This window comes from Geospiza fortis, unplaced genomic scaffold (genome assembly GCF_000277835.1).
Source record: "Geospiza fortis unplaced genomic scaffold, GeoFor_1.0 scaffold637, whole genome shotgun sequence".
Taxonomy (NCBI): domain Eukaryota; kingdom Metazoa; phylum Chordata; class Aves; order Passeriformes; family Thraupidae; genus Geospiza; species Geospiza fortis.
In genome coordinates, this window is record NW_005054515.1 from 132,348 (window position 1) to 153,005 (window position 20,658).

Here is a 20,658-nt window from a genome sequence, read left to right on the forward strand (position 1 = left end):
GTGTAAGTGTGTTTACTTTACAAACAGATGGTGTGAAACTGTATAGAGCCCCCGAGCTGTTCCCATCTGACAGTTATTAATATTTCAAGCAGATGTTTAGCTAGTCAGGCAGTCAGACACTAAACAATGAGATTGTTACTGCGTCTCCTCTTTCCCCAGCTAACTTCCAGCTATGCCAGCATTTCAGAGCGAACGCAAAATGCCAGGAGTTGAATCTTCTATGGTAAATCAGAATGGATGCAATTAGCACTGAAATCCAAATTGCCCCCCCAGCTGATCCCAAACTTTTAACAACCCTCATAAAGTACCAGCTCCTCCTGCTGCGGCCGCTTGCCTCTGAGCTGCAGCCCTCTGGTCACTGCCCATCTCTCCACCTGTCCCACATGCTGCAGACAAAAAGCCTGCTTTCCTTGCTAATAAATCCCTCCTCTCCTTTTCTGCCTTCTTTTCCACTTGCTCAGGAATATTCCTGGATATTCACACATAAGGGTTAGTGTGACTGTGTTCACAGGGGTCTTAGGATGAGGGAAGAGACAAGGATCTGACTCCATGTTTCAGAAGGCTTGATTTATTATTTCATCATATATATTATATTAAAACTATACTAAAAGAATAGAAGAAAGGATTTCTTCAGAAGGCTAGCTAAGAATAGAAAAAGAAAGAATGATAACAAAGGCTTGTTTCTCAGCTCTCTGTCCCAGCCAGCTGACTGTGATTGGCCATTAATTAGAAACATCCAACATGAGACCAATCACAGATGCACCTGTTGCATTCCACAGCAGCAGATAATCAATGTTTACATTTTGTTCCTGAGGCCTCTCAGCTTCTCAGGAGCAAAAATCCTAAGGAAAGGATTTTTCATAAAAGATGTCTGTGACAGGTTAGAGATGGGGTTTTGGAGAAAGCCTGGCCAGCCACGTGCCATGCCCACTTCTTTGGTGGCTGCTGGATGACATCCTCATGAAAGGGGACTTCTCTTGGCTCCTCTGTTTTTGTGCTCCTTTGTGCAAAAAAGTCCGAGGTTGGAGAGACAGTGGGGCTTAGGGTGCTGAGGATAAATCAGGTGGCTTGTGGGGTCAAGCAAATGGATGAGCAGGGATGAAGAGGGGAGTGGTTGCTGAAGGGTGGCAGCAGGCTTGGTGCCAGCTGCTGCTGGAGATGGCCAGGCACAGCTGGCAGGACAGAGCAGTGCCTGCAGCACCTTCCCGGCAGGGAGACAAGCAGCTAAAACCACGGGAGCTGAGGCAAGGGGAGGTCACTGATCTGCCCAGCCCAGCGTTCTGGGGAAGGAGGATAAGTTGCTCCCAGCAGCCCAGAAGCCCCTGGGCTGTTTGCCCACCCTCCAGTGAGTGCATCCTGGCTATCTCACCTTGGCTGTCGCTAGGAAAGGAGGGGAAAGGCTCTCCTCAATGCCACCCTCTCCAGGCTGCCCTCAGCGTGGCCAGCTGAAAGGGAAAGGCAGAAGGAAAGAGCAAGTAGACTTCATTTGCTGTGACAAATGGCCGTTTGTTTCTACAGCACTTCAGCTCCTCATGTCAGTGACAGCAGAGAAACACTGCCTGTTACACGTATAAATCAGCTGTAAAACAACCCCAAGTGCAGGCAGCCAGCAGGGAGCCAGAGCTGCTGCCTGCTCTCTGCTCCCTGCCTCCTTCCCTTTGCCCAGGGAGGAGCGGGATCAGATCCTTGAATCCCTGGGCAAACCTCAGCCCTTTCCCTGGCACAGCACAACCTTGTCCAACCTCCAAGACTTGGTTTGCTCTCTGCTTAGCATTCCCTCCATCTCCCTGTCCATCCATCCATCTGTTTAATTCTGGGCCCGAAAGGCATTTGTTGTTTAGGCTCAGGTGGTCATTTGCTTGCACAAGAACACCTGGGGAGGCCAGGCTCCATGGCAGCAGCTCCTGCCCTGTGTGGGGAGCCCACAATGTGCCCAAAAGCAGCTTCCTCTCCTGCCTCCATGCTCTTGGGGCATGAGGACAAGCTGAGGGAGCTGGGAAAGGGGCCCAGCCTGGAGAAAGGGAGGCTCAGGGGGGCCCTCCTGGCTCTGCACAACTCCTGACAGGAGGGGACAGCCAGGTGGGGTCGAGCTCTCTTCCCACTTAACCAGTGACAGGACAGGAGCAACAGCCTCAAGTTGTGCCAGGGGAGGTTTGCATGGATATTAGGAGAAGTTTCTTCAGTGAGAAGGGTGGTCAGGCATTGGAGCAGGCTGCCCAGGGAAGTGGGGGAGTCACCATCCTTGGAAGTGTCCAAAAACCACATAAATATGGGTTGTGGGTGCGTGGTGAGCTTGGCAGTGCTGGGTTCATGGTTGGACTCGATGATCTCAGAGGCCATTTCCAGCCTTAATGAGTCCATGACTGTTTACACATGTGATAAGCCCCTTAGGCCAGACATTCCTGGTTTTGCAGTGTGAAGGACTCCTTACTCCAGCCAAAGCTTCCAGGCCATATAAATTGTGGCTGTTTGGAGTTCCATGTCCGTTGCACATCCGTGACAACTGAAGCAGCCTGTCCAGAGCTCTGCAGTTGTCAGAGGCCTTTCTCAATGCAAACTTCATTTTTTCCCTACCCTGGTGTGCCAGGAAAAGGCAGGCTGGAAAGGCTTGGAGGTCCCACACAGCAGCAAACACCTTCTGTGAAGCAGGAGCAAAGCAGGGAGGTGAGCAGAGCTCATCCTGAAGAGATGGACCAGTTCTGCCCCAGTACCAGCAGATATTGAAATACAATTTTTTTTTTTCTGAAACAACTGGCCATGAAGCCTTTTAATAACATAACAGAAAAGGTCAGGGAAAGTATTTCACACTTCTTGAGCAAGGAGGCAGCCAGTATAACTTCGTGCCTTCCAGGAACGAGGCAGAGAGAGCACACACTGCACCCTGAATTAACTGGGGCTCTGACACCCCCACCAGGTCCTGCCTGCCTGCCTGGTGGCTTTGATGGGTGCTGGCTTTCCTAACAGGAGCAGCCTGGAAGGATGGAGCCTGGAGAGGTGTGGTGAGGTGTGGGGCCTGCTGTGGCTCGGGGCAGAGGGTGTGGGGCTCTGGGATGGGGAGATTTGGGGAAGGACCATGCTGGGGGATGAATGTGCCCAGCTGGAGCCATGATCAGAGTGATAGAGTGCTTCAGGTTGGCAGGGACCTTTAAAGCTCATTTAATTCCAACCTTACTGCTGTGGGCAGGGAGACTTTCTGCTAATCCTTAGGTGCTTGAGTCCAGAGGCAGGAGAAGTCTGTTACTCTCCATCCTGCTCCAGCATCATTTCCAGCAGCTGGGAGTTGTGCCATTGCTCCACAAGCCTCCTCCTTTAGCACCTCAGCTGGGGCAGGAGAAGAAAAGGAAGGCTGAGAGCTCCATGCCCAATGGCTGTGAGGGGGAATGATGCTGGTCTGGCATCAGACACAGCTGCACAGGTCTCTGCTCCTTCCTCTCCCAGGCATGAAGGGTCTGGAAGCAGTGGAGGGTCTGGAAGCAGTGGAGGCTCTGGAAGCAGTGGAGGGTTTGGGAGCAGCCCCCTGGGCTCATTCTGCTGTAGCTCCCCTGAGGAGCTCATCTGCAGCCTGGCCAGGGGGAGAGCAGGAGTGAGCTTTCAGCTGGCAAGGTTTTTTTTGGCTGGAAGAAGCTACATAAACATGGCCTTGCTTCTGAGGTCACCAACACCAACAGGGAGAGGAGGGGGCAGTTCAGGCCAGCATCCCCTCCTGTCCCTGGCGTGGTGCTTGGATGGGAAAGCTCAGGGAAGGTGCTGAGCCCTGTGGCATCTCGGGGTCCTGCCTCACTGCAGAGCTGCAGGGTGTGACAGCAGAGAGCACAGTGCCCCTCCAAACCTGCCTTTGGGCACTGCTGCTCTGCCAGCAGCTGCCAGGGGCCTCCCAGAGCTGTGCTCCAGCTGCTGATGGATTTACTAGACCTGGAGAATGGGGAAGGGGGTTAAGAGGACCCAGCAGGAGGCAGGAATTAAGGGGCGGGAGATCTCCTTAAGCTCCTCGTACTCCACAGATCTGCACAGCAAAGTCCTCCTGAAAAGCTCTGATAACCAAAATCATTAAAGCCCAAACAAACCAAGAGTAACTTGTTTTTAACACAACAATGCATTTGATTTGCCTTGAAGTGTCTGCAGAAAAATGGTTCTCCAGGGAAGTGTGGAAAGTAATCCTAGCTCCGTGATCCCTCCTCTCTGCTTTATTTGCCCCGGTCTGGCTTGGCTGCACAGGCTGGGATCGGTGGCTGTGGGCTCCATCAGCTGGCTGCCAAGCAGCAGAGAGCTGGGGGGATGCTGCTGACCCCCTTCCTGCTCTCCTGCTGGAGATCTGGATGCTGAGAATTTCAGGCTTTCTGTGCTGACAGGCACTGACCCTTATGAGAACACTGCATTGATCTGAGGCCATGGAAAAGCTTCCAAAATGGAATGACAGAACTGGGATTGTGGGTGTGGAGTTTGAATAGAAGTGTGTAATACCACAGGGTGGAATACTTAGAGTTTAAGGGTTTAGAATATAGTAATATATATAAAGAAAGATGGAGGTTTTAGGGCAGAGGCTGGTCCTTCTTCTTCACTTTCTCCTCCATGGGTTTGGGTGATTTTGTTTAATTGGACAGAAAAGTCCTCTTTGTGGGACAGGGAGGCATGGAGGGGCTTGCAGGGGATGAATTGCCCCCTTGTCCTCCTTCAGACCCCACACGAGCATCTCCCAGCAGGCATTGGCCCCTGCTGATCCTGATGCTCTCCTGCCAGCTCTTCCTGGCTCCAGCCAGGTCAGGCATGGAGCAGATCGATGAGCCACGCTTTGGAAACCACACCAGCACCTCTCTGGCATGGTCTATGTAGCTATTTGTCCCAAATCCTTGCTGAGTTCATGACTTCCTTCTCTGTGGGATATCCTCCCCCCAAACCCCCGGGAGGTTACGTGCTCTGCCTTGCCTTGGTGTCCTCCTTGCTCTGAAACTCCTCTGGCCTGGGGTGGGGCTGGGTTTATCCTGGTGACAACCACCCTCAGGGAGTCTGAAATGGGTGTGGGGACTTTTCAAAGCTTTAAATGTACACACACACGCACACTATTTTTGGACAAGCTGCTGGTGGGCTTTCCTCAGTTATCTTTTAGAGACCCTCAGAAACAGTGTCAGCATCCCCAGCAGACCTCAGATTACAAACTGTGGTGCCCAATTCAACCATCAGGCATCGGTTTCAGCACAGGAATGATTCTCTGTATCTCCTGATATGTGGCAGGGCAGGTAAAATAAGCACCGTGTTCCCTCGGGGCTTGATAACCTGAATCTCTAAGGCAGTCTTGTGTGTAAAAAACCCCACTACTTTCCCTGGTTTTTAATGAAATCTGGATTAAAATTTTTAGATTATTTGATGGAGGAAGTGAAGAGATGTTGTCCCTGGTTTTTTTGGTAAATGCATTAGCCTGTGTATTCTTATGTATGGGTGTGCATTAAATATAAATATATATACATATATGGGTTCACATTCCTGAGCAGTCCCTTCCTCCTGCCCTCCATGTGTTGTCCCTCCCTGAACATCATCCCCAGCACATCCATTCACCTGGATTCTCATCTTCCCCCTCCCTGCCACTGCTCTTCCTCGGGAGAAGCCTTGTTAGTAGGAACCTAATGAAGTAAACGTGCTAATTAACCTTCCATTACTCTCCTCATTAAATCAACCTTTAATTTGGTTGGCAAAGTTCCTCTCCTTTACCACCCAGCTGTCAGTTTTCTTCTGCTGCCTCCATCTCTCTTTGGCCTCCTGTTGGGGATGGGAAAATCAATCCCGGCCTGATTTCCTTTCCCCTTCTTTCCAGCCAGCTGTAAACGCCAGTCAACAAGAAAGCAATAATGTACTTTCCCCACCCTGGCAAGGAGAGTTGCAGACATCAATAAACAGCTATTTAGGATGCAAATCACTGTCCCAATCAGCCATCAGCCTTTGAGTTTGGCAGGGATGGTGCCGTGGTCTGTGGGCTCCTGCATCCCCTCGCGGTGCTCCCGCATCCCACCACGCTGCTTTGCAGCCATCCCAGAGCAGCTGTGGGATGCACAGGGAGCTGCATCCCTCTGGGTTTGTCCCACCCCAAGCCCTGATGTGGGTGGAATGAGGTGCATCCCAGCATCCCTGTGGCCAAGGGCCATATAAAGCCAGATGGGGGTTTTAGGGAAGAGGCTGGTTCTCCTTCTGTAGGAGCGTCAGGGGTAGGACGGTCGGGATGGATGGAGATGAGAGATTTTTGAAGTTAGGTTGTGGAACTTGTGGTTTATTGCAAAGGGCCTGGGGCAGGGCCCTGCTGGGAGCTGCCAGCCACAGCTCAGAGCAGGCCTGAGAGAAGAGAGGGGGAGAGAGGATGAGAGGGTAAGAGAGAAAGAAGGTAAGAGTGTAAGGGAGTAAAAAAGGTAAGAGAGTAAAAGGGTAAGAGAGCGAGGTTCCCGTTCCAATACAATAAATCTTCTTCTGTGTTGAATATTCTGATTCTCACTAACCAATCTAGTACAAGATACAAATCCTATAGCATTTACATTCAGCCTATAAGAATCATTACATTGCCATACTGTGCTACATTTTAAACCCTAAAAACTCCTCTTTGGGCCCCTTCTGCCAAGCTGGCAGGATCTGCTCTGACCCTTGGTCCTGTTTGCAAGCAGAGGGTGTTGTTCCATCAAAAGGGGATCACCTTCAGCTGGCCACACCATTGTTTTCCAGTTGTTCAGTAACTGAGGTATCTCAAACCTTGCTTTCATTTCAATCTCCCTTATAGTTTCCATATTCTCAAAATCTTTTGCCAGACAATCACATTTATGAGGCTTTCCTGTTTCATCTTCCCCAACATTCTTCTTCACCTTCTTCTCCATGGGTTTGGGTGGTTTTGTGTAATTGGACAGAAAAGTCCAATTTCCACCATCCCTGTGGCCAAGGGCACTCTCTGTCCCCCAATACCTGTGGAGTTGCTGCTGTCTGTTGTTTCTTGGTGATCTCCAAAGCTTTTCTTTCCCCTTTTTCTTGAAGAATAAATAAATTCAGGGAGGCAGAAACAGCTGGGGAGTAGTGGAGGCTGCAGCTCTGAGGTGCTGGTGGGTGAGGAGCTCACCCTGAGCTCTGCTTCTCTCTCACGTGCTGATGGTGACTTGAGGACCAGCCTCAAGAGAAAACCAGCTCTGCTCCTATTTTGGGAAGGTTGCATGGAACCAGGACACAGCAGTTGAAAGCAGGGAGTGAGATGGGGAAATACCTTGGAAATCAGCGGATGCATAAAAAGGCATCCAGGGATCTTCCATAGGGAATGAGTGTGGGATAACCCATCCCCTGTCCCTTTGGTGGCACTTGGGGTGCTCTCCCAGCATTAGGACCAGAGGTGGTCAGCAGGGCTGTCACCATGAGACCAGCACAGGGTTTCTCAACCTTTTTCAACTCTACATTTTGCTCAAGGGGTTGAGTTTGTGTCCCGCTCTGCAGGGAATCTCCTGCCCGACCTACCTTAGGAGTGCCTTGCACCTCCTCTACCTTCTCACATGGGTTATGGAAGCACAGGGTGGGGAAACACTGGGAGGACCCCCAGCCCAGCCTCCTCCTTTCCTTCTGCTTTATGTGGATGGAAAATATCTTGGAAAGTCCTTGCTGCAGAGGAGGAATGGGCAGGGTGGTGGTAACTGGGGACTGCCAGCCAAATGTCCGGGGCAAGCTGGGTGCTGCAGAGGCTCAGATGTGTGGAGAGGATCTAAGAAAGCAGGAGGGCATCCAGAGGGCACTGGTGGGAATATGAAAGCATGGCTCAGCAGCAGCTCGTGGGGGCTGGAGGACTCTCAGCTGGATGTTTCTGATGTCCTCCAAGCCTGGGCTTTGTCCTTTCCTCCAGCCCTTCTCCCCACCTGTGGCCCACACAGCTCTCCCTCCCTATCAGCATCTTAATTGATCTTGTTGTTCTCAATCCCCCCCTCCCCAGTGCTCCATCTCCAGCTGTGCTTAAACAGAACAAAATCTCTTCCAATTTCCCTGCCGCTTAAAAGAAAATTGAATCCTTTATCTGCAAGGGGAGAGGGAAACTGCAAACACAAGAAACAGTAAAGAGTTAAATAATCAAAGCAGATGATTCCAAATTGCCTGGAAAGTTAAACATGAATGGCTTGGCTTCTTCCTGTGTGCTCCTTGGGTTTTTACAAGTATAAAAATATGCTTGCACTCCTTGTTCCCATTAAATATTCTTATCAAGCCAGCTCTGTAAATAAAGGGAAGGGGAGGAGGGAGTTACCAGGCATGATTGACAGATCTGAAGTCCTCGTCTTTCTGTCAGGGCCCAGTGCTCTTTGGCTGTGTTTATCTCTTTAATCTAAATATCAATCCGTGAGACCGAAATGGGGTGGAATAGGAATCATGACAGCCCGAGTGCAGCCTCTCCCCGTCCTGATGGAGCTGTCAGGAAAAATGCACAGCTAGAGCAGAGGTGGGAAAACAAAACAAAATCACATCCTGGCCCCTTCCCCCTGCTCAAACAAAAAAAAAAAAAAAGGAAAAAACCCAACAATTCAGCCTGTGAGAGGGGAAAGAAAATCAGGGAGCAAATGCAGCCCTGCTCCCGTGCAAATTGCACAAGCAGGCAGCAGGATTCCCCCCATGCCTCCCACTGTTCCCAGCAGGAGATGGGGTTGGTGGTTTTCCTTTGCTGCTGGCTTTGCCCAGTGATTTGGGATGTGGCTGAGAGTTCAAGGGAGAAGCTTTCCCAAGGTGATGCTCTTTGCCACGTGAACACCCCGGCCTCACACCTCCTTCTCAGCACTCCCTTCCGGGCCATCACTGTCTTCACCTTGGTACATCCTCTCCCAGACTCCTCATGCTTTTACACCCTGTGGAGCCAACACTCCTGGGATTTTAATCTGTATTTAAAGCTGCCCTCAGTCTCTCCCAAAGCATCCAAGGCTGTGATTCCTCGATCAAAAGGCTCCCATGGGAATCAGCACCCAGGGGCTGCTGTTGGCCGAGTGACACTGTGACACAGACAGTGGGCAGATGACCTTGAGCTGCCCCTGGTGCTGCTGACATGCTGAGGCTGGTGTGTGAAGAGGAGGGTGATTTGCCTGAACTGGGAGTTTGGGAACCATTGGATGTACAAATCAGTTGGGTTTTGCCATTCCCTTTCTCCAGGCTGGGATGCAACGTGTTCACGTCCATCTCATGGCAAGGACCTGTCCAGCCCATCCTTCCACCTTTGTTTTTATCCCCCCTGTGCCTGCTGGGCCCCTCACCTGGGCGAGGTGCAGCTGCAGATGGTGGTGGCGTGATCGGCTTCCCAGAGCCCTTGCAAACACTTTAGTGATCGTTGAGAATTTATATTTCTTCCGCCAGACTTTGACCTTAATTTCTTCCATTTTGCTGGGCTGTAAAATTCATTAGAGACCCAACAGCGAGGTGATTGAGATGTCAGGCCAGGCAATTGTGGGGTTGTTTAATCGCTGAGATGTGCCACTTGCCATTTAGGTGGACAACAGGAGAATATGAAATCAATGTGGTTCATTAGCGGAGAACTTGCACCCAGCTCCAGTAAAACCCATGGACATTTAAATGGTCTTGGGTGTCACCAGTGAAAACCCAGGCTGGAAGAGGCTGTTTGTGTCACTTTTGGGCCATCTGCTGTCACCTGGTGTTTTAAAGCCCAGTCTCCAGCCATTCCAGTAAATCGCTGCCCGTTAAATCACGGCTGCCCAGGCAAGTGTTAACCTCGCCTGTGTGGAGCTGATGTTGCAGCTGCTGCTGTTATAAAACACAATCAGGAAGGCTCTTGTTTTCCCTGGTGGCTGGCAGAAGAGGTGGGGAAAAGCTCTGCCATTCCCAGGGGGGTTGATTGGCTATTTTTCCCCCCTGTGCGGGTTCAGCGCAGCCCTCCGGGGTCATTAGCGCCGATTGAGCTGCTGGCCCCGGGCAGGCCTTGGAGCTGCTGGGGAAGCAGTGGCAGCCCTGCATTGCCTTTTTTCCCCACTCCCTCCTTCCCAGCTAATCACTGGAGCCACTGGGCTCCAGAGCCAGCCAGCCACCAGCTCTGATTGCCACCTCCCACCGGGCAGCCTCTCTGTAAAAGCCTGGGAGAGAGCAGGGCCGGGCCAGGCAATGCTGACAAAAGAGCTGTTTCCCCACTGAAGTCATTCCATAATAACTTTAAGTAGGTTTTCCATTGGTTTTCCATTCAGCTTTTGCAGCCCGGTGATTGCATCTCACGAAAGCCCTTGGCCCTTCACATTTGTCTCCTCCGAATCACAAATCAAATCCCAATCCCAGTGGCTACCAGCAGGTAGCTGTTATTCCCCTGGGACCTGAGGTTGCCTTGAGGAAGGGATGTTTGGATGGCTGCCTACTTAATACATGCAGGTTTTGGTGGCTCCAAAAATCAGCCGGATGCCAGGGCATGGCTTCCCACCCTGGAATTCCTGCACCGCATCCTGAGCAGCCCTTGGCTGCCCAGTCAGCCCCAAGCAGCAACTAAATCTTTCCTAGAAAACCAAAAAAAAAAAAAAACCTAGGAAGCAGATGGGAATCCTCCTTCTGTTTGCTTTCCCAAGCCACAGGCACCGTGCTGGAGCAGGCAGGTACGAGGCTCTGCCCGGTCACTCCAGCAGCCTGACAGCTTTTTGACGTCCTGTAATTGCTTTCCTGCCACAACTCTTTTAAGCAGAGAGCTCCTGGCCAAAGCAATTTGTTCCCCATCAATTTTTATTTCCTGCTTTGTGCATGTGAGGGAGGGAAAACAAAGAGGGCGAAGGAGAACAAACAGAGCTGGAACCTGCTCCGGTGAGAAAGGTGGGGAGGGTTTGGCTCTTCAGCCATGGCAGCCCTGATCATCATTCCAATGCACCCTGCTCACCCCTGCCACCAACTTCCAGCTGCTCATCCCTGTCTGGCAGTTTTGGGAGGAGGACTGCGCTCTCAGGGGTTCCATGGTGGGGTTTGGCTCTCAAGCAGGACATGGCAGCCCTGATCATCATCCCCACGCGCTCTGCTCAACCAACTTCCAGCTGCTCATCCCTGTCTGGCAGTTTTGGGAGGAGGACTGCCATCCCAGAGGTTCCATGGGGGGGTTTGGCTTTTCAGCCATTGCAGCCCTGATCATCATCCCAACACATTCTGCTCAACCAACTTCCAACTGCTCATCCCTGTCTGGCAGTTTTGGGAGGAGGAGGACTGCTGTCCCAGGGTCTTCACGGGGGATCTGAGCCACCTCAAAGGCTCTTCTTGGTTCTTTCAGCCCGTGCTGGCTCCTCCTGCCGCGCTCCCTGAAGCTGCTGTGAGCGGAGTTAATCTCCGGCAGTTTAAGGAGTCGCTGAGTGGGTCTGGCGGATGATGAATGTCTAAACCATTACCGGGTGAAGCTCCGTGGAGCTGTTTAAAACTGAATTCTCCCATGTAAATTTCTGCTCCATCAATCCTGATGACATGTCAAACATTGCTATTGTTTCCTGAACAAATTGGACGACATGCCCTTTCCTGCAGATTTGCCCGCGAGAGCAGAACCAGCTCCTCGCTTTTGTCTCCTGCTCTGCTGGCCTTGGCCCTGGGTGGGAAGGGTGGATGTGATGGCCCTCGGTGGGACAAAACATCCCAAATATTTGTGCTTGGGGCATGCAGATGGACAGAGAGCCAGGCCTTGGGTATTTTTGTGTGATTTGTGTGCCCACACCATGCTGCAGCTCAGTAAATTAATCCTTTGGGTTATCCAGGCTCCCTCTTCTTGCCACTCTCCCAGAGTTTAGCTGCACAAATGTGGGATTTTTCTTTTTTTTTTTAGAAATGGTCTGTGCTGGTGACAGCTCATAAAAGTACAGATGTGGACCTGCGTTTTCCTCCTGCCCTTTGCAGGCTCCAGTGGGCAAATCCCGCTTTAATATTCCGGGCAGGAGAGGAGAGCCGTAAAAGCCATTTGATTGCTTCTCCAGGTGGAACCCCGAGAAACTTGCAGCCAGATGCCTTTCCTCCCCGGGCTGTGGGGATGGATGCTTGCATGCTGGGGGGGAAAACGAGTCAGTGATTGGGAAAAGCCACAGGAAAACAGCTGGCACCCTGGGATTGCTGACAGCTCAGTGGGATTTGGGGTGTTCTGCAGGCGTGTGCTCTCTCACAGCCCTCAAAGGGAGTGTGTGTTGTCTCCCCAGGGGCTTGAGCAGCTGAGCATCCTTTTTTACCCTTAGAGGGGAAAAAGCTTGGTAATGCAGAAACAGGTGAAGATCCCAAATTAAATATGCTGAGCGTGCGTGGTTTGGCTTTTTTTTTTTTTTAGCATGTTCCCTGTCACGCTCAACTAACCTGCTCCATTGCCCAGCATTATCTCCACGATGTGCAGTTGCCAGGAAAGCCATCCAGGCAGCCTCACCTTCCACCTCCCTGGTGTAAATCAGGGACATTCATTAGCCTGGCTGCTGGGGTGGTGGATGGGGCAGAGTCAGGCTGCCCGTCCCCCTGGCTCCTCAGCAGAGGGGCTTTTTGCCTCACTGGCACTTTTGATGTCATCACAGCTTGTGGTCCTGGCTCCCCTCTCCCCAGGGCTCCCATTCCCTCCTCGATAACCTTCTTTTAACCTTCCTCCTTCCCTATCTTTTCTTTTTTTTTTCCCCCTCGTCAGAAGAAAATTACACTTTCCCAGTGTTGTCTGTCACTGCAATAAGCACTTAGGAGTGCAATTGTATGGGGCCAAATGAAGGGAATTCGTTTTGCCCGTGCTTTCTGGGACTGTCAGACCCCCTGTAAATCATTATCTCATCACCAGCCCATCCAGGTGCACGGAAAATGCTTTTCTGGGCTCTGCCACTTAGGAATGAATGGAACTGAGGGATTCACAGCCGTTGTGGGTGCAGAAGTAATGGATAGGAAAAAATCCTGGCTGGAAGGATGAGGGCTGGCAGTGCTGAGGGTACTCGAAAAGCTCAAGGATTGTGGGGAGAGACAACTCAAAAAAGGGGCTGGGGGCAGGTGTTAGGATGGGAGATCAAACCCAGAATGAGTTGGCTGAAGGATGCTGGTGTGGGCAGATGGTGGGGTGACCCTCCTTCTCCCCAAGTGTTTCCATATGGAAGAGTTGCCACGCTCTGCCTGGGATGGAGCACCTCCATGGATGTCCTCTGGGAGGGAAGGTGCACCCTAGAGGAGCCTGTCCCCCAGGAGTGGGTGCTGCTCGCTCTTTGAGCATCTCTCCAGGCAGATTTCCATAGATTTGTTCCATTTTACCCAACACAATTCCAATGCCCACAGAAAGCAAATCGCCTCACAGTAGTGGAGAGGCGAGGGTGCTCGAAAAGTTCAAGGATTTTGGGGAGAGACAACCCAAAAGAGGGGCTGGGGGCAGGTGTTAGGATGGGAGATCAAGCCCAGAATGAATTGACTGAAGGATGCTGCTGTGGGCAGATGGTGGGGTGACCCCCCTTGTCTCCAAGTGTTTCCATATGGAAGAGTTGCCACGCTCTGCCTGGGATGGAGCACCTCCATGGATGTCTGTGGGAATCTACAAAATTAGCGGGTTTTGGGAAAGCCTCTAATTTTGTCCCCCAAGAGTGGGTGCTACTCACTCTCTGGGCATCTCTCCAGGCAGATTTCCACAGATTTGTTCCATTTTACCCAACACAATTCCAATGCTCACAGAAAGGAAATCCCATCGCAGCAGTGGAGAGGAAAATCAGCAGAATCAGTAGGTCTGGAAGGCTGGATCCTCCAGAGCACCCTTCAGCTGGCACCAAGCAGCAGGAGGTCACTTCTCAGCCTGGGAAAGTGTTTGGGGAGGAAAACTTAGATAATCCTGGCTGGTTTTCCTGCCTTTTGCTCTGTGTCAGCCCGTGGTGTGGCTGGGGAGCAGCGCACGGGGGTAAAGCTGTGCTCAAGCTCCTGCTCTGCTGCCAAGGGTAATCAAGGCCATGGATAAATCAGGAAGGTTTCAGGAACAGGCTGTGTTCCATGCCACTCCTAAAATACAGCCTTTTCCTGGTATCTGGACATAAAATGTGTCTTTGACCCTGCTGCCTCACAGACCTGTTGGTCTCTAAGTAATCCAGACAGGACTCAATTTAGAAAATATACTGGGGGAGAAAAAAAGGATATTTTGGGGATTGCATTCCGCTTTCCTCACCTAAAAATAAAATTTTCTGCTCCTTTTTCCTGCTGCCACTCATGCATATTTTATATATTCATTAGAGCAAAGACTTTGAAACACAAATAAATCTTGCTTTGCTCATCCAGAGCTGACACAGTGAGTTGTGAACACCTTCCCCAGAAGGTGCTGGTCATTTAGCCGTGACCAGCCTGCTCCAGCTCCAGCAGCTGCCGTGGAGTAGATGCATCCCACAGCATCCCAAGCCACTCCATCCATGGGAATGCAGTAGATTGCACCCCCAGAAGGGCTGTCCTTGTGGAAAGCAAGACCAAAATCACTATTCCTTGCTTTAGCAGATATGTATTTTAACCTGGAGGGCCATTCTGGAGTGCAATAGGTTTTTATTCCTCTACTCTTGTCGTGGTTTGACACCAACAAAAGCCACTTACTTATCTTCCCCTGCTACAGGTGAGCAGAGGAGAGAAAAATAAAATTAGCAAAGGGTTCATGAGTTAAGGACTGGGAGAAAACACTCCAAGGGCAGGTACAACGTGAGTTCATTATTAACAAAATCACAGGAGGATGATGAGAAGTAAAACAAGCCCTTAAAAAACCCCTTTTCTTCCCTCCTTCCCACTGACAGAGCAGGGACAGGGTGTGGGGGTTTGGTCAGTTCATCACTCGAGGTTTTCTTCTGCTTGGCTCAGGGAGAGGAGTCCTTCCCCTGCGAGACCATGGGGTCTCTCCTACAGGAGACAGTTCTCTGTGAACTTCTCCAGCATGGGTCCAGGTCTCATGAGCAGCACTCCTACCACACCTGCTGCAGCCTGAGTCCCTCCCAGGGGCACACATCACCACAAAACTGCTGGGACATGGGTCACTCTTCCGTGGGGTGCAGCCCTCCAAGGACAGGCTGCTCCAGCCTGCGAGCAGGGCCCTTCTCTCCACTGGAGCACAGCCTCCTCCAGCTGCTTTTCTTCTAAAATCTGTCATCACAGAGGTGTTACCATCCTCTCTAAGTGGCCCAGCCTTGGCCAGCAAGCATGTCCATCTTCAGAGCCATCAGGGATTGTCTCTTCTGAACATGGTGGAAGCTTCCAGCAGCTTCTCACAGCAGCTTCTCATCTCTGTGGCCCCCTGCTACCAAAAACCAGGCCCTGCAAGCCCAGCACAGCTCTAGAATGCACAGGGAAGGATATGAGCTGTGGCTGCAGACTCCCAGCTTTCTGCCTCCAGGAGGACAGGAATTATCCATGGGGACTTTTATCTCAGGTGTGCTTCCCAGGTTAGCGTGGTGTGTCAGGGAAAGTAAGTAGGTGTAAGGTTTCCCACTGCCAAAGGTTTTGGGAGCGATGTTGATGGAAGGCTGTTAGCTAGAGCAGGCTGGGAGTCAGGGATGAGCAGGGGAGTGCAAACAGCCCCTGCCCTGCAGCTCTTGAGGGGTAAATGGCAGCACACCAGCTCTGCAGAGGTTTGTTCAATGCAACATTTCCATAAATACCTTCATTTATTAATTACATTTTATTTTTTCCAGGCAACTGACAACGATGTGGGCACATTTGGGAAAGTCAGCTATTTCTTCAGCGATGACTCTGACCGGTGAGTGTGACTGACTGGCAGGAGTCTGACCCCCCAAAATCCTCTTCTAACCCCACATTAAGGGCAATTAAAGGCACTGGTTATGTCCTACCTGTGAGATGCTGTCTCCCAGAGGTGTGAGCTCAGCACATGCCTGATGCTCAGCATGTTTAATTGCTTTGCAAAGGTGGGACCTGCAGGCACCAGCACTGCCTGAGACCAGCAAATGGTTTCAGAGTGAGTTGTCAGCCCTGGAGCAACAGCTGCGGTGGAAAGTTGGGGAGCACACATGGGCTACCCAGCAGAACAGATCTGGGGGCCTCTGCACCCCTTTTCTCTGCCTGTGCTCACTGCTCAGCTGGGTGGAGCTCTTGGAGGTGCTCTGGGACCAAATATCCCACAGAACAAAGTCGTGAACTTCACTCTGTCAGGCCGCTGCCTCTCCATCTTGTGGGAATCTACAAAATTAGAGGGTTTTGGGAAAGCTGCAAAATGCAGGCCTCAGACACAGCAGAACTGCGATTAGAGCTAAGCAGCAGCCATGAGATTGGTCAGCAGAAAAAATTATTCAAACTGTAGAAAAGCAAGGACAAATAGAAAAATGGTCTGTGTATTAATGCTTGTCTAGAATTAATCCCTAAGCTACAGAAAAGTTTATCTAACAAGATATTAGGAAAGTTAAAGCTTAATTATGTAGCTCTGTGCATTGTGTTTTAAGGCTCACAAGCAGGTATTGTATTCAAAATAAGCAGGCATTGTTTAACCAAAGGTACCTGTGCTTATGGTGATTGGATAGAACTACTGTCAATGTGCTTTTGCTTTGTGTGATTGGTCAAAAAACTTATAAAGTGAGTTGTAACATTAAGTTCTTGGTCTGCTGCCTGGAATGTGAGCTGCTGGCATCTTCCCATTGTCATAACCATGTAATGAGAGTGATGCTGGAAAATAAAACAGCTCAAGGCACGTTCCACAGCAGCCCCGTCCCGTTCGTGGTCTGTAAATAGCCCCCCTGCCAGCGATACATCTCTCCAGTGTGTGGTCACCAAGGCTTTTTCCCCTTCCTTTGCTGTCCCCCCAGCTTCTCCCTGGACAAGGACACGGGTGTGATCGTGCTGACAGCTCGGCTGGACTTCGAGAGCACGCAGCGCTACACCCTGACCGTCATCGCCCGCGACGGCGGCGGCGAGGAGACCACGGGGCGCGTCAGGATCAACGTCCTGGACGTCAATGACAACGTCCCCACCTTCCAGAAGGAGGCCTACCTGGGGGCCCTGCGGGAGAACGAGCCCTCTGTCAGCCAGGTGGTCCGGCTCCGGGTGAGGCACTGCCGTGGCTCCTCTGCTTGGGATGTGCAGGAGGGACACAGGAGAGGGTTAGAATCACAGGATGGTTTGGGTTGCAAGGGAGCTTAGAGCTCAGACAGTTCCAACCCCCTGCCATGGCCAGGAGCATCTTCCACATGACCAGGTAGCTCCAAGCCCCATTCAGCCTGGCCTTGGACACTTCCAGGGATGGGGCAGCCACAGCTTCTCTGTGCCAAGGCCTCACCACACTCACAGGGGAGAATTTCTACCTGATATCTAATCTAAACCTCCCTCTGTCAGTTTAAAATGATCAGTGCCTGTGATGGGTTTAACAGACCCCTTCCAAAGCAGGTCCCAACAACCAGTTTCCTTCTTGCATGAGAAAAGCAGGCGAGAGGAGAATGGTTTACAGATTTCCTCAGGGCCCCAGATGGGCACAGCTCCCTCCATCACATTTCCAGCCTGCACCTCCCATCCCCTCATCTCTCCCTGTCACAGCTCCCATGCCCATGTGTCCCTCTGCTCACACCCTAGGCATCTGATGAGGACTCCCCTCCAAACAACCAGATCTCCTACAGCATCGTGCAGGCGTCTGCCTTCCGCGACTACTTCGACATCACAGTGTCGGAAGGATATGGAGGTAGGTGCTGGTCCTGGCACTCCAGGGGCACCCTGAGCCTGCCCCATCCTGCTGCCCTGACCCCCCCCACTGTGCATCCTTGCAGTGATCAGCGTGAACCACCCCCTGGACTACGAGCAGCTGCCCAACGGGGTCATCTACCTGACGGTGATGGCCAAGGACGCCGGCAACCCGCCGCTCAACAGCACCGTCCCCGTCACCATCGAGGTGTTTGTAAGTGCATTCCCCTCGTGCTCTCCCTGCAATTGCTCCATAGCAGTGCTGTTAACTCATCAATAACCCATCAAGGCTGCCCCACCCTGTGAAGGATGTGTGGATTCCTGTTACACGTGTCTCGTGCCACGGGGTGAGGAGCAGTGTGGAAATCCCTCTGGAGGAGGGGTTTCTGCTGGCAGGCTCAAAGCAGCGCAGTGTTCCTCGGGAAGATCAGATCAGATCAGTGTGTCACTCTGAGGCACATTGTGGTTTGAGGGTGTCTGCAGGGAGGTGTCAGTGATGGAGACAGTTTGGTTGATAACGTGTCAGTCTCGCAGCTGTGGGAGCTCTGCCGGGCTGGCGGCAGCGTCACTCTGGGGAGGGGAAGGAGATAAAGCCAGCGATGCTGTAAGATGGGAATGAAGTCCCATGAGCACGTCTCTCCTTCAGATCCCTCACCATGCTCCAGAGAGGGGGAACAAGGCAGTGCCCAGGGAGTTAGTGGTGGTTAAATACATCCTTCCCACACTGGGCTTTCGACAGCATAAACACCTCTTTTTCAAGACCACACTTCAGTGGGTCATCTCCCTGGGTGGGGTCTGTACACTGGCAGGGTTTAAGTAGCTGTCACTTTTCCCGCTCTCCACCAAAGCGAATTTCTCTCAGCTGGAAAAAGAAAAGAAATAAAAGCCAAAAACTGGGAAGAAAATGAGGGGGAAGTGTTTTGTGACGGCACTTGAGGAACGAGAGCTGTGAGAAGGCAGAACCAGAGCGAGTGGGGAGGGAGGTGATTTTTTTTCATCCTTTGGTTGTTGGTTTTTAATAAAGAAGTCAAACTCGCCTTGTAGATTTCCCATTAGGGGACAATACGCTTTTGTAGAGGAGCCGCCGAGTCAGAACTAATAGCGCGCGCGGCGCCAGGATCCCAGGAAATAGCACTGCTAATAAGCTTCTGCCTCGCTCCCTGCCACTGACACCCTCCTCAGGGTGATGAGCCGGAGGCTCACGGCGTGCCTGTGCCTGCCTGAGAGGGGCTGAGTGCTTGGCGTGAGCGTCAGCCACTCTCAGCATCCTTGGAGATGGCCTGGAGTGATGGGACAAGGGGGACCAGCTTCACACTGGAGCAGAGAGGGGGTTTAGGTTGGATATTGGGGAGGAATTCTTCCCTGTGAGAGTGGGGAGGCCCTGGCACAGAGGAGCTGTGGCTGTCTGGTCCCTGGCAGTGTCCAAGGCCATGAGTGCTTGGCGTGAGCGTCAGCCACTCTCAGCATCCTTGGAGATGGCCTGGAGTGATGGGACAAGGGGGACCAGCTTCACACTGGAGCAGAGAGGGGGTTTAGGTTGGATATTGGGGAGGAATTCTTCCCTGTGAGAGTGGGGAGGCCCTGGCACAGAGGAGCTGTGGCTGTCTGGTCCCTGGCAGTGTCCAAGGCCAGGCTGGATGGGGCTGGGAGTGACCTGGGATAGTGGAAGGTGTCCCTGCCCATGGCAGGGGTTGGGAACTGAGCTTTAGTGTGCCTTCCAACCCAGTCCATTCTCAGATCCTGTGATACAGTGGCTGTCTGAGGGTGAGGTTGTAGGGAGGAAGGCTGAGGGTCAGGAGAACACAGGAAGCTGGTTTTGGCTGGTTAGGTGGATATTGCCCTCTGTGGGACTGGAAGAGTGCTGGGTTCTGTCTGCCATCGCTGCTGGTGCCTTGGGGAGCTTTGCAGCTCCTGTGGCTGAAGTGGGAAATGTCCTTCTCCAGCAGAAGGCAGGTGCAGGCCAGCTCTGGCCAGATGGAGAGCCAGCCAGAAGCAAACCCTGCCTCCCTGGGACTGGGCTTGCCGGGCCGTGGCCTTGCTGAGCATGGCCTGATGATCTCAGGAACGTTAATGACACCACACAGCATCTGCTCTGGCTCCTGTCCACCCAGCTGGAGCCCCAGCTCAGCCCCATCCAGCTGCACTCAGCCTCTCAGTTGCCTTTAACCTGGCCAGGCCTCCTGGATGAGCCCCACTGATCCCTGGAAAGAGGAGGAGGAGGAGGAGGGATGGTGAGGACATCACCAGGACAGGCAACAAGCTCCTCACTACCCTCAGAGGAGGCGCCAGCAAAGCTGAGTGACTCAAAGGCTGATTAAAGACCACCTCCTTACAGAAACTGAAGCAGGGGCTGGCAATTTAATTGCAGCACAATGGGCATCGTTGGCACGTGAAATTGCTTCAAATCTCAGGTTGGGTGACAGCAGGAGCAGCTCAGCCTGCAGGTCCACCCATGGTCTCCAGGTAGAAATCATCTCCAAAGCAGCCTCAGGGAAATGGAGAGGTCCAAAATGGTGTTTTAATGTCCTGGCAACTCTGTTCTTCCCTCCATAGGCAGTTGGGTTTGGTTCATTTAAGGCAGATTCTTAACCATGTTCAAACAGCATTTAAAGCCTCCTGAGGGAGCTTTAAACCAGTCCAAAATCTGTTTTGAGGGATGTTGCAACTGCTCCTGCCTGCTTTCTCCAGGATGGCAAACACAGGCTTGGAGGGAGCACATGGGGATGCAAACCAGCTTCCCCCCACAAAAAATGCTATGGCTGCCCTCTGTGCAAGCACCCACAACATTCCTCCTCTGGAAGGAAGGCATCCAAAGCTCAGCAGCTCCCCTGGCCAGTCCAGTTTGCCTCATGCCCTTGTGGCCAGGGTGACCTGGAACACTGAGCCACTCCTGTGCTGCTCAGGGAGGGAGGATCAGGTCTGTGCACGATGTTTCATGTGGTGCTTCATGTGGTGCCTGAGGCTTCCCAGGCTTGTGGCAGAGTCAGGAGCAGCTCAGAAGATGCTCATCGGTCAGTGGTGGTGGTTCCTCAGCCCTGTGCTGGCTGGTGAGGTGATGGGGTGGTCTGTGCCATGCCCAGTGCA

General features: G+C 52.0%; 1 protein-coding gene across 1 annotated transcript in view; it reads left to right on the forward strand.

The window, feature by feature from the left end:
* The window catches only part of LOC102034033 (cadherin-23), a 122,153-nt gene that overhangs the window by 34,044 nt on the left and 67,451 nt on the right, over positions 1-20,658 (forward strand). The window contains 4 exon segments of the mRNA XM_031063589.1: positions 15,588-15,652; positions 16,710-16,947; positions 17,470-17,575; positions 17,661-17,788. Of these exon segments, the coding sequence (XP_030919449.1) occupies positions 15,588-15,652; positions 16,710-16,947; positions 17,470-17,575; positions 17,661-17,788 (537 nt within the window).